The sequence below is a fragment of the Alexandromys fortis genome, unplaced genomic scaffold (genome assembly GCF_014885135.2).
Source record: "Alexandromys fortis isolate MF-2015 unplaced genomic scaffold, M_Fortis_MF-2015_v1.1 scaffold_158, whole genome shotgun sequence".
Taxonomy (NCBI): Eukaryota; Metazoa; Chordata; class Mammalia; order Rodentia; family Cricetidae; genus Alexandromys; species Alexandromys fortis.
In genome coordinates this window covers 3,683,252-3,695,668 of record NW_026068039.1, presented here as the reverse complement: position 1 = coordinate 3,695,668, position 12,417 = coordinate 3,683,252, and the positions used below count along the sequence as shown (strand labels likewise).

Here is a 12,417-nt window from a genome sequence, read left to right as displayed (position 1 = left end):
CGCTCCAAGGGAGAAGACAGCCTCCAAAGATCATCTTGCCTCTAATTCTCTTGCCATATTCCACTAATAGGAAATGCCTAGGGAAGGCAGAAGTGGGTTTGTGGAGGCCAAGGAGCAAAGGAAGGGAGGAGGGGAAGCTACTGTCACACTCTCTCCCTATGGGTACTTCAACTCAATTCTTCTTTAATGTCAGACCCCAAAGCTGACTACTTAGGAGGAAGAAGACGAGGATGGTAGTTCTTGCTTTTTCCTTTAAAATAAGCATTAGTACATATAATTCATGTAAAATTCACTCCCTAAAAGCGAAAAAACAGTGGGATGTGGTTTTTAGCGCATTCCCAAAGTTAGTGTGACCACCTCACCATCTAATTTCAGAACATCATCAGCTCCCAAATAAACCCTGTGCTTTGCAAAAGAAGAGGCAGAAATAACTCTTCCCAGAGATGAAGACTGTGGTGGCAGACGACACCTAGTGGCAGACACCCATTCCAGCTGTAAGAATACTCCAAAGATGACAGTTGTGACCCTAGGAAGGAAGGTGATTCCTTTGCCCACACTCAGTACCCATGAATACTGCTTTTCAAGGGACCGCATGGGCTTGGACTGTTGGCATTTTGTAAAAACCTTGAGCTCTTTGAAGACATGCAATTCAGTTCATCGGGGTTTTCTGGTGCAGGATCCCTCATCCTCATCCTTACTACAGCACAGGCACTTAGGTGCAGCCTGCAGCTCCTGCCTCTCTCCAAAATTGCAAGGAAGCTCTGCAGGCGCGCTAGGGAGCAGCACCGCGACATCTCCATTTGGGCCAATCTTACTCTTGTAGATTTCATCCAGAAGCCCGAGATGCTCTGCTTTCAGCTCACCAGGGCTCAGCTCAGCCTCAGCTGGCTTCCCAGGAACCCAACATTCCCACCTCAATTTTGTTTCTTCCCCATCCTTCTTCCTTCACTGGGAACTGGAAAGGCTTCCTGATTCCCTATCTGTCCGGCAGAACTTTCTTTACACCCCTTTGTCTCCTCTAGTGAAGTCTAGACTAGTCTTAGTGGTGAGACTATGGTGGCTACAAAGGGCAAACCCAAACCAACAGGCAGAAAACACACTGGGAAGTACTTTGTGGGTTCTTCCACTATCTCCGATGCAGCATAAGACCAACGCTGGTGTTGTGACTGCACTAATATCAGCTTTGAGCACTGTGCATGAATTCATCCATTTATTCTCACGACAGCCTGTGAGGGAGAGATACTGGTATCACCTTTATAGATGCAGAAACTGACACACAAGAGGTCACACGGATGGTAAATATTGAATTTGGAGTTCAGAGTCACATATGGAGTCTGGCTCCAAAAGTCTGCTTCATAAATAGTAGGATGGCCTGGCAAATTAAATTATATTAAATTATAGTATTTAGTATGGAGGTATATGGAGTATATGGTATTGTGCATTGATATTATTTAAAGGATCTTTAAAGATTGGTGTGTGTGTGTGTGTGTGTGTGTGTGTGTGTGTGTGTGTGTGTGTGTGTGATGTATGTGAAGGTCAGAGGATAACTTTTGAGAATCAGTTCTCACTTTACACTATTTGAGTCTCTGGGATGAAACTCAGATCATCAGGCTTGGTAACAAATATGTTTACCCACTGAGCCATTTCAGCACCCCTAAAAGGACTTTAGATTATTGTAATATGTTGTTGGGATTGAGAATTATTACCCTGGATGATGACTGTTGCATTTAATTCATTTAACATGTTTTATTGAATGCAATTATATGATAAGTAAACTCTTACTAGCTGCAACCCTAAAGGACTTAACTAAAGGCAGAATAAACAAGTTGTTAACTGAGGTGCTTAGAATGGAGCATGCTCCTTAGAAGTGCAGGAACAAGGAACTGCAAGGCGAACTCTGGAGAGCTTACTGCTCCCGAAGCCTGTGAGCTCTCAAGGACTTTCAGGGAGTCATGCCCAACACATTATAATCGAACTTCTGAACACCAACGACAGAGAAAAGCCTTGAAAGAAGCAAGAGAAAGTCAACAGATAAGAGATTAGATATTAAAATGTCCCGATTTCTCAAGCCAAGGATGGGACACGATTTCTAAAGAACTTAAAAACAAACAAGGATCTGAAACCTAACACCAGCAAGGATGTTGTTTAGGAACCAGCAAAGTCAAGACAAGACGCTCCCTACATGAAGGAAACAGAACTTGTTGTAGCAGACCTGTTGTTGAAAAGAAAGTTCCCAGAGATGAAGAGCAGGACATTGGTTCAGTAGGAGCTCTTGCCTAGTATGTGGGAGGCCCTGATTCCAGGTCCAGAATCATAGGGGATAGTGACCAAGAAACCTGGAGCCTCAAGAGTCAATGAAGAGAAACACAAAGAGTAAATATCTGGGTACCCGTTGTAGAATATTTTCTCCCCTTTAATAATTTAAAATATGTGACTTTAGAGTGAAGTTTTCACATTGCCTGGTGGTACTTTCAGTGTGCGTTTCTAACCCACAGGGGGGCCATCTCCCTCTCTGTGGGAAGGGAAGGTACTTGTAGAAAGATTCCTACACTCTAGAGTAACAACGTGTTAATTCAGAATGGCCAATGTGTACAGTTGTATCCAACTGTATATAGAGTGTATAATGAGCCTTACAGCAACTACTAAAATATGACCAGAGACATGGGATTATAAGCTTCAAGATAAATTAAAAATGGAAATTGAAAATGTTCACACAGTTAAAAAAAATAGAAAAAAGAAAAAAAAGAGTTTTTAATTAATTAGACCTGAACTCCAGCACATTAATACCACAGCAAATATAATAGCCAAACCCAGGAATTTAGAAACTGTAGCCCATCCCTGGTAAATCTAGTTCACTGTGTCTTATAAATAAAATCTCACTAGAAACCACATCTATTTACTAGCATATTGTTTCTGGCATTCTCTTGTCTGTGGTCTAATTAAACTAACTAAAAGACAAAGATTGTTAAGACTAATAGACTGCATCTAACTGTGTGCTGCCTACAAAAGTCAGATGACACTGGCTGTGGTAGTGCACCCCTGTAACCTCAGCACCCCAAGGCTGAGTCCAGTGGATTGTGATGTTGAAGCTAGCCTGCACTACATGGTGAGACCTTGCCTCAAAACAAGAAAAGAAATTGAGTGTAAATATTACTGCACCACTGGTCAAAGTCAAAAGATGAGCCAGGCATGGTGGAGCACTCCTTTAGTCCCAGCACTCAGGAGTCAGAGGCAAGCGAATCTCTGAGTTCGAGGCCAGCCTGGTCTACAGAGCAAGTTCAAGGACAGCCATATAATAAATAAATAAATAAATAAATAAATAAATAAATAAATAAGCCGGGCGGTGGTGGCGCACGCCTTTAATCCCAGCACTAGGAAGGCAGAGGCAGGCGGATCTCTGTGAGTTTGAGACCAGCCTGGTCTACAAGAGCTAGTTCCTGGACAGGCTCCAAAACCACAGAGAAACCCTGTCTCGAAAAAACAAAAGCAAAAACAAACAAAAAAAAAAGACAGCCATAGATACACAGAGAAACCTTGTCTCAAACAAACAAACAAAACAAAACAAAAAGTCAAGGGATAAACCTGGGAGCAGAGGTGCGCCTCTAATCCCCGCACTTGGGCATGGAGGCAGGAGAACCTGGAGTCAGCATCATCCTCAGCTACACAGAGTTGGAAAGACCCTATCTTAAACATACATGCCAAAGGGAACCGTGCTGAAGAGATGGCTCTGTGGATATATCTAACAACATACATTGAGGATATGTTTTTGGGAAGAGCTAAATGAATGAGCTGGAAGAGCCGAAGTGATTTTCAAACCAGAAGAACAGAGTGAGTGTGTTCATTGTTCAATTTGAAGACTCGGTGTAAAGATAGCCATTGACATAGTATGGGACTGGTGATGGGGAGTGTATTAGTCAGGGTTTCTGTTGTTGCAGCAAAACACCATGACCAAAAAGCAGGCTGGGGAGGAAAGAGTTTGTTTGGCTTACACTTCAGCATTTCTGGTATCACTGGAGGCAGCTGATGCAGAGGCCATGGAGGAGTGCTGCTTACTGGCTTGCTTCCTGTGGCTTGCTCAGCCTGCTTTCTCATAGAAACCTAAACCACCAGCCAAGGGGAGGCACTACCCACAATGGGCTGGGGCTTCCCCCACCAACCACTAAGAAAATGCCTTACAGATGAATCTTAGGGAGGCGGTTTCTTAAGTGAGGTTCCCTTTTTTCAGATGACTCCAGCTTGTGTCAAGTAGACATATAACTAGCCAGGACAGGAAGGACACAAAAATGAGTTTAAAAAAAATCAAAATCAAGCACCCTTAAATGGACCCACACAAATGTGGCAGATTATTTTGTTTTCCTTTGTTTTGTTTTGATATAGGATCTCATTATGTGGCCGTGCTAGACTGGAACTCGATATATAGACCAGGATAGCCTTGAATTTACAGAGACCCTCCTGCATCTGCCATTCAGATTCTTGAATTAAAGGCATGCACCACAATCCCTGGCCAGAAAATTGTATTTTAACAAGCATGTAATTGAGCAAAGTAAGGAAAGTGCTCGGAATTGATGTGGGGTCACCAGTGGTACTTGTTCCCAAGCCTAACAACCTGAGTTTGGTAGGTGATAGAGAAGCAACTCCCACCCAACAAATAAGAAACAAAACACTGTAATAAGTAAATAGATATAAGATTTGCACAAACTCTTCCCCAAAGTAGACAAGCAAATCTGAAAAGATGCTCAATGCCATTTCCTTAAGAAAATGTGAATTTTAAGTCGCCATGAGATACTACAAACTATCTGAAAAGCTAAATATTTTAAGACATTATTTGACAATTAGATCTTGACCTAAGGAGAATGTTGAGCAAAACAGACTCTCTTGCATTCCCGGTGAGAATGCAAAATGAAACATCCACTCTGGAAAACAGCAAAGCTAAAATACTCCTACCCTGTCACCTGATGCGTGCGTCTGTAGTTACCCCAGAGAGAAGAATGCTGACACAAAAACTTGTACATGAATAGCTTTCAAGTTTGAATTTCTAAAACTGAGCAACTCAAAGGTCCTTAAGGAGATGAACAAAGAAAGATGTGGTAAACTATACAGGGGAATAGCACTCAGCAGCCCAAAGAGCACAGCAGCTGGAGCTACCACAGACAGTTGCGAGCTGCCATGTGGGTGCCAGGCTCCAAACCCAGGTCCGCTGGAAGAGTGACTGCTTAGCCATCCCGCCAGCCCCTGTTTTGCTATCCCAATGCTTCTATGTGACTTTAATAGAAACTTTCCAGGCTGGACATTGTGGTATTGCCACAGCACCTGGGGGGCAGGGGCAGGTGGATCACTGTGAATTCAAAGCCAGCCTGGTCTACATAGCAAGTTCCAGGCCAGCCAGGACTGTGTGTGTATGAAACCTTGTCTCAAAAACTAAGGACAAAACCTCACTGTATAAGTAAAGTTAGAAATCCTAGGAATGTGTTTACAGTCTGTAATGGAATGCCAATTGTCCCTTGATCAAAATTTATTTTACAGGTGTATTCTTTCAATTTGATGAAACCCTTAACCAGTTAAATGCAGGACCAAAGAATGAATGTTGACACACGTTCCTATCTGTGTGATCCCTATCTTGTGTGCTCTGTGAGATCACAAAAACCCTGGACAGGCTGTCACCTGCTGATCCTGCCTGTTCTGACGTGCCTCTTGCCACCTCCTTCTTCCTGAGCCAGCATTAGTTCATTTGACAGGCAGCTTCCTTGCCACCAGAAGAGCAGGTCAGATCCCTGACTCGGAACTGGCCAGAGTAACCTGGACTCCACATTATTTATTCACACACCCAGGAGGCCAGAGCAACATGCGCAGTGAGATGTCTCATTCCCTTCTCAGAGTCATTCATACCCGGACAGGACGTAGAGCGCACACAGTGAGGTGGACATTGAAATAAATCGATATCATGGTTTTGGTGCAAGCCGCTCCTCTCGGGCTCCTTTGTGTAAAGACTTGGTCTGTGGCTGCTGGAGCTGTTTTGGGAGCCTATGAGCTTTTAGGAAGGAGGTTCTGGATGGAGGAAGAAAGGAACAGGCCTGCTTTCAGCCTGTTTCCTGGTCTGCCTACACATGAGCAGAGCAAGCCACCACTCACCCACCACCCTGAAGCCGTCTGCCACCATGCCTTCACCATCATGATGGACTGTGTTCCTTAAAACACTGTGTTCAGAAAGAAACAAAACTTCCTCCTTAAGATACCTCCTGTCAGGTGTTTGGTTACCGTGGTGACAACATTAGTAACACGGAACAGAAAATGAACAAAGGGAACATAAGCATGGATGAGGCGAGGGATGCCCTACATAAACTGGAGGGACATGTCCTTAAGAATATTCCAAAGGTGTGGGATGGCTCAGAACTCACTGTGCACTACTCTTTCAGAGGACATGAGTTCAGTTCCCAGGACCAAAGCCAGGCAGCTCACAATCACTTATAATTCCAGGGGACTCTACAGCCTCTTCTGGCCTCTGTGGGCACTGTTCATACCCACACGCAGACAGATACACATGAACATAATTAAAAATAAAAAATAAATGTACAAAGTTTTTAAATAGTGACACTGTTCCTATAATAATAACACACCAACAAGTTAGCATTTCTCTGATGGGTCAATCAGTGGAGAACAGTGTACAGTCCCCAAACACCATTTTCAGTTTTCTGATTGCATTAAAGAGTGGATCGAGATGAAATGGTCCCCAATGTTTCCACCTCCCAGAGTGCAGAGCACACCCTAAAGAAACATGGGGTGCATCCCAGGACAGTCTGCCACATACGTGGACTTTCATTAACTTATTCACCCCAAGTTCATGTGCACATTTCATTTCCTCTCTGGTAGAGCTGAGCCCCTTTTTCTATAGACCGTGTTCTTGAACCACTGGCTGCTGGAGCAGTGGTCATGGCTTGCTGGCCCCTCAGGGAATGTGATGCTGCTGTGTGTGGTGCATCTATTTTGGTGAACTAGCTGCATTGAAAAGAGCTGACATGGGGTTCAGCCTCCTGTTCCTTTTCCTTGTGAGTGTGCTGATATTTCATCCTAAGTAGGTCAACTCAAATACCATCTCCTTTTCCTTGTTCTCCAAGCCCTGACTTAGAAGAGTACCGAGAGCGACACCAAGAGGACAAACCAAGCCAGCCTGGTGGAGATGGTGACCACCTGCAGTCACAAAGACGGGTGTGGCAGCGCAGCCTCTTTCCGAGGAGAAGCCTGTCTGGTTATCATCCTTTCATGATTAATACAGTGATTTTTCACTCCATGCCAATGAAATAACAGACTCCTAGAAAAACTGGCAACACACACATGGTTTGAGAAACAACTTGAAGCTTCTGTGCTGTGGTAGTGTGCAGTATGGGGAGATGTAAAATAATACATTTTTTTATACAGCTAACGTGAAAGCGTTACTAACTTAAGGGCTTGGATTTGCTTCTTAAAATAAAATAAAAAATTCTTAAAAAAAAAAAAAACTTGAAGGCTGGGTGGCGGTGATGCATATGCCTTTAATCCCAGCATTCAGAAGGCAGAGACAGGTGGATCTCCAGTTTCAGGCCAGCCTAGTCTACAGAGCCAGTTCTGGGACAGGAGGCATCTTAGGAAGCATTGTCTAAANAAAAAAAAAAAAAAAAAAAAAAAAAAAAAAAAAAAAACAGACAAAAGAAGAGAGAGAGAGAGAACACTGAGGAAATGAATCCAGAAAAGACAACTGACTGCAGTCTTAAGAGGTCTGCCTACATTCATTTAAAGGAAAACACAAAGACCCTCTTTCCAATAAAACAAAGAACAAAGGACTTTCCAATAAAACAAAGAACAAAGGACTTGAGTGTGGCCTTGCTAAAAAGCACATCCAAGAGCGCCACCGTGTGAAGGAGCAGTTACTTTATCTTGTAGGAGAACAAACAGACAGCAGCTGTGCTAGACTCCTGTCCTATTGGCCCTGTCCTAGTCTTGCTGCGGCGGTGGCGGTGCACGCTCCCTCCTCCTGCACCCTTTCCTGCAGCCCAGGCTTGGACCCAGGCATCCTCTCCTGTCTGCCACTAAGAAGGGGACACAGCCGTGAGCGCAAGGGGCAGTGCTGGCATTCTAGCCCCAGCTCCCCACAGTCTTTGAGCTGCTGTCCTCTCAACAGACCCCACCCTGCCACAGGCTGCCAGATTATTTCTGTCACCACCCCAACCCTGATGAACAAGCAGAGCCCTTTTGCACTTAACACAGCTTTGAAATATGGAAAGCAGAAACTATCAGAAACAGTAGGATATGGGAGTGACTCCTTTAAAATGCATGGACTCAATGATGCCTTTCTCAGAAACCCAGAGATCAAGTTGCTAGAGACTAGAGCAAAAAGATTTAGATTTTAGCTCTCCAACAAGACCGTTAATGCCCACATGTGCCTATTTTAGTTTTTAGTTTAAGCTATTAACAATTAAAATTTAAAAAATCAGATCCTCAGTTTCAATAGCAATAATCCAAAGTGCTCAACATCACACGTGCCTGCCTGTGTTGGCCAGCACGGTTAGAGTGCATCCCTCAGCACAGAAAGTCCCTTGTGGAGCACTGCAGCAAAGACAAGAACTAGAATCAATTTAATTCATAGAAATGTAGAAGCTCTGGCATGGGCACACCCCTTTAATCCTAGCACTTGGGAGGCAGAGGCACTAGGATTACTATGAGTTTGGGACCAACATGATTTACATAGCAAGTTCGAGACCTGCTGGAACTATACCCTCTCGAAACAAAAATATAAGCCCCCTACAGTAAACAAATAAGGGATATACATTCCTGTTGGATACTTTAAGAATATACATATTAGGGGCTGGAGAGATGGCTCAGTAGTTCAGAGCACTGGCTGTCCTTCCAGAGGACCTGGGTTCAATGCCAGCACCCACATGACAGCTCACAACTGTCTGTATCTACTGTTTCAGGGGATCTGAAACCTTCACACCAATACACATAAGATAATTTTTTAAAAAAGATAAATTTTTAAAAAAGATAAATATTTTAAAAAAGAATATAGATGTTAACCAACTGTAAATAGAGCAAAAGAAAATTTCAGTGTATTTTCCAGAGTAAAAGTTATAGAAACCAGTTACCTGTCCACAATGGTATTAATGGTATGCAATTAAGTTAAAAAAAATTTAAAGCTATTTAGATGACTTAGGGGATAATAAAGCTTGTCCTTAGATCAAAATCACTGGTGACAACTTATGCTGGAGAAGTTGTAGGTTAAAGGGAACACTCCTGCATTGCTGGTGGGAATGCAAGCTGGTACAGCCCCTTTGGATGTCAGTGTGGCAATTTCTCAGAAAATTGGGAAACAACCTTCCCCAAGACCCAGCAATACACTGGGTATATATCCAAAGGATGCGCAATCGCGCCACAAGGACATGTGCTCAACTATGTTCATAGCAGCATTGTTTGTCATAGCCAGAACCTGGAAACAACCTAAATGCCCCTCGACCGAAGAATGGATAAGGAAAATGTGGTATATTTACACAATGGAGTACTACACAGCAGAAAAAATATAATGCCATCTTGAATTTTGCAGGCAAATGGATGGAGCTGGAAAATATCATTTTGAGTGAGGTTACCCAGACCCAGAAAGACAATTATCACATGTATTCACTCATAGGTGGTTTTTAAACATAAAGCAAAGAAAACCAGCCCACAAATCACAATCGCAGAGAACCTAGACAACAATGAAGACCCTAAGAGAGACTTACATAGATCTAATCTACATGGGAAGTAGAAAAAGACAAGATCTCCTGGGTAAATTGGAAGCATGGGGACCTTGGGAGAGGATTGAAGGGGAGGGGAGAGGCAGGGAGGGCAGCAGAGAAAAAACTCTAATAATAATTTAAAAAAAAAAAAAAAGCTTGTCCTTGTCACCAAGACAGACAACCTGAGTGCAATCCCTGGAACCCACATGGTGGCAGGAGAGAGTCAACTCCTCATACACAATAGATATATTTTGTTTTACGTTTTTTATTATCAAAGGATAGACAAACACTAATATATTCATACTTACAAGTCAGCTTTTTTTGCAACAGGTTCTCAGTGTGTAGCTCTAACTGTCTTGAAACTCAGGATGTAGATAAGGTTGGCCTTGAACTCAGAGATCTGCCTTCCTCTGCCTCCTGAGTGCTGGGATTAAAGGTGCATACCAGCATGCCTCACTATTAGCTTAATTTTCTTAATTTCTGAGACAAGGTTTCTTTGGGTAGCCTCTGCTGTCCTGAAACTCGTTCTGTAGACCAGGTTGGTCTTAAACTCAAGATAAATCTGCCTTCCGAGAGCTAGGATTAAAAGCAATCATCTTAATTCTTTAAAGATTTATTATATGTGTACGTGTATGTATATGCATGCATGCGGGTGTGTGTGTGTGTGTGTGTGTGTGTGTGTGTGTGTGTGTGTGTGTGCGCGCGCGCGCGTGCAATACCCATAGAGGCAAGAAGAGGGCATCAGATCCCCTGGAGCTGAAGTTAAAAGCAGTTGTGAGCCACCAACTTGGTACTAGGAACTAAACTTGGGTCCTCTGCAAGAGTATACACTCATAACTGCTGAGCCATCTCTCCAGCCTTCCACTGGAAAATCTTAAACATTCTAAACAAGCCTTGAGTTAAAACTGTATTCACTTTGAAATGACAGACTGGAGAAATCTGAATGGTACCAGGGACCTTCTCGATGGTGGTAGAGCCCTCAGGAGGTACACTTGAAGGCATACATGAGAGGACATGAAAGATCTGAGTGAATGAACCCAGCACTCATGTCAGGGGACAGAGAAGGACCTGACTGCAGAGAGAACAAGCGAAGTCTCAGAAACAGGTTTCAGCTTGGTGCAAATGATTCTGTCACACTTCTGAAAGTTCTTGCTTTGAGGTCAGAAGTCCGATGTGATTTCCTGCTTCCCATGTGGCGAGTGTATTCACTGGGGTTTCACAAAGATAATAAGCCTCCCCGATTCCCAAGACTGAGAAGTACATCTAATTGGCTTCTAATTAGGGTCTCTGCTGTAAGCCCTTCCCAATTAGATCTGAAATTGTAGTATATAAATTCAATGAAAATCATACTAATGCTTTCTGGGTTTACCCCAAATGCTTCATGCATGCCAGGCAGTTGCTCTACCACTGAGCTGTGTCACCAAATGCTCCCTCCCCTCTCCCTTTTTTTTACATTTTACTAGAAGACAGGGTTTCACTAAATTGACCAGGCTGGCCTTAAACAATACAGTATACAGTTGTCTTGAAGTAGAAAAGACCAATGATTAGATAGTGATTGATTCATTCCTTTAGAGATTTACTTAAAGCGCTGCTTGTGTGGCTTATTTCCCAAGCGTGATTCACTTGCTGCCTGGAACACAGTGACCTGGAGGAATAGCTCAAGCAATGGTCCTTGCCGCTGACTGCCGTGTACCCTTCTGTGAAATCCCGCGTGCTTGTCTACTCTACCTCATGGTTTTAGAGAATAAAACGAGAATACACTGGACCGTCATCAGAGTCTTTCAGGGGATGTCCTGGCTGCGGTCCACCGGTGGCATCTCCTCTTTTCCACTGGTGTCAGACTGTCCATTTCAGAAAGATTCCCCTCACAGTCTACTCCAATAGCCACATCACCCAGTTTGTCTCTCTTTTTTTTTTTCAGTTTGTAATTTTTATTTGCGCTCTCAATATACTTTTATTTTCCTTCTCTTTTGCTTTGTCCAAAGTGCTTCTAAAGAAACGTAAGCATCAGGCCGTTGCATTCACCGCCACTTCAGCAGCTGTCCTTTACTGGGTAGATGTATGAACTCCCCCTCCCCATGCTACTGCTGCCTATCAGTGATGCCCGGTCCACACCAGATCCTGGGTGGTCTCAGGAACCCTCTTCTGTGTGTTTTCACGTCCCGATCCTGCTGTTTGCTCTTTGATTGTGAAATCTGAATTCAGTTGCCTTCTGGGCAGTTACACACCTTCTATGACGTCTGCTGTATTGAGATTTTTTTTTTTTGTCCTAACCTTCTCATTGTTAGTTAATGTGAACACTCTAGAAATGTTCCGGTGCGTGCATCCTTTTATTCTTTTGGCACAGGGTTCTGGTTTCTGTGATTAAACTAACTGATCATGCTTTGTAGACCCCTGAGAACAGTGCTACACAGTGGAGTTTTGTTTGCCAAGGGCTGTAGAACTTGAGGCAAGTTGATTAGCTTGTCTGAAGCTATTACCTTCACTATTAATGGAGAAAATGGTGAATGCTTCTTATATGGTTGTTCAAAGGGCCAGTTGATTTTCTCAACAGTTATTAATGTCTACTAAATAGTCATTTTATTAACACCAGACAACCTTGCACAAATGAAAGTTTTTGTCCTCATCTGAATTTAGTCTTGTGAATATTTTTGGTTTTTTAGGTTTTTTTTTTTTT

The 12,417-nt window shown here is 43.1% G+C and overlaps 1 protein-coding gene across 4 annotated transcripts in view; it reads left to right on the top strand.

Moving 5' to 3' along the window:
- Positions 1-12,417, top strand: part of Kbtbd12 (kelch repeat and BTB domain containing 12) — a 78,709-nt gene that overhangs the window by 56,000 nt on the left and 10,292 nt on the right. The window contains exon 6 of one of the 4 annotated variants that reach the window (XM_050165449.1): positions 7,113-7,457. The exons of the other annotated variants lie outside the window; for them this stretch is intronic. Within the exon in view, the coding sequence (XP_050021406.1) occupies positions 7,113-7,123 (11 nt within the window). The 3' untranslated portion in view covers positions 7,124-7,457. Of the gene's footprint in view, positions 1-7,112; positions 7,458-12,417 lie in introns of those variants that run through there. 4 annotated transcript variants of the gene reach the window in all.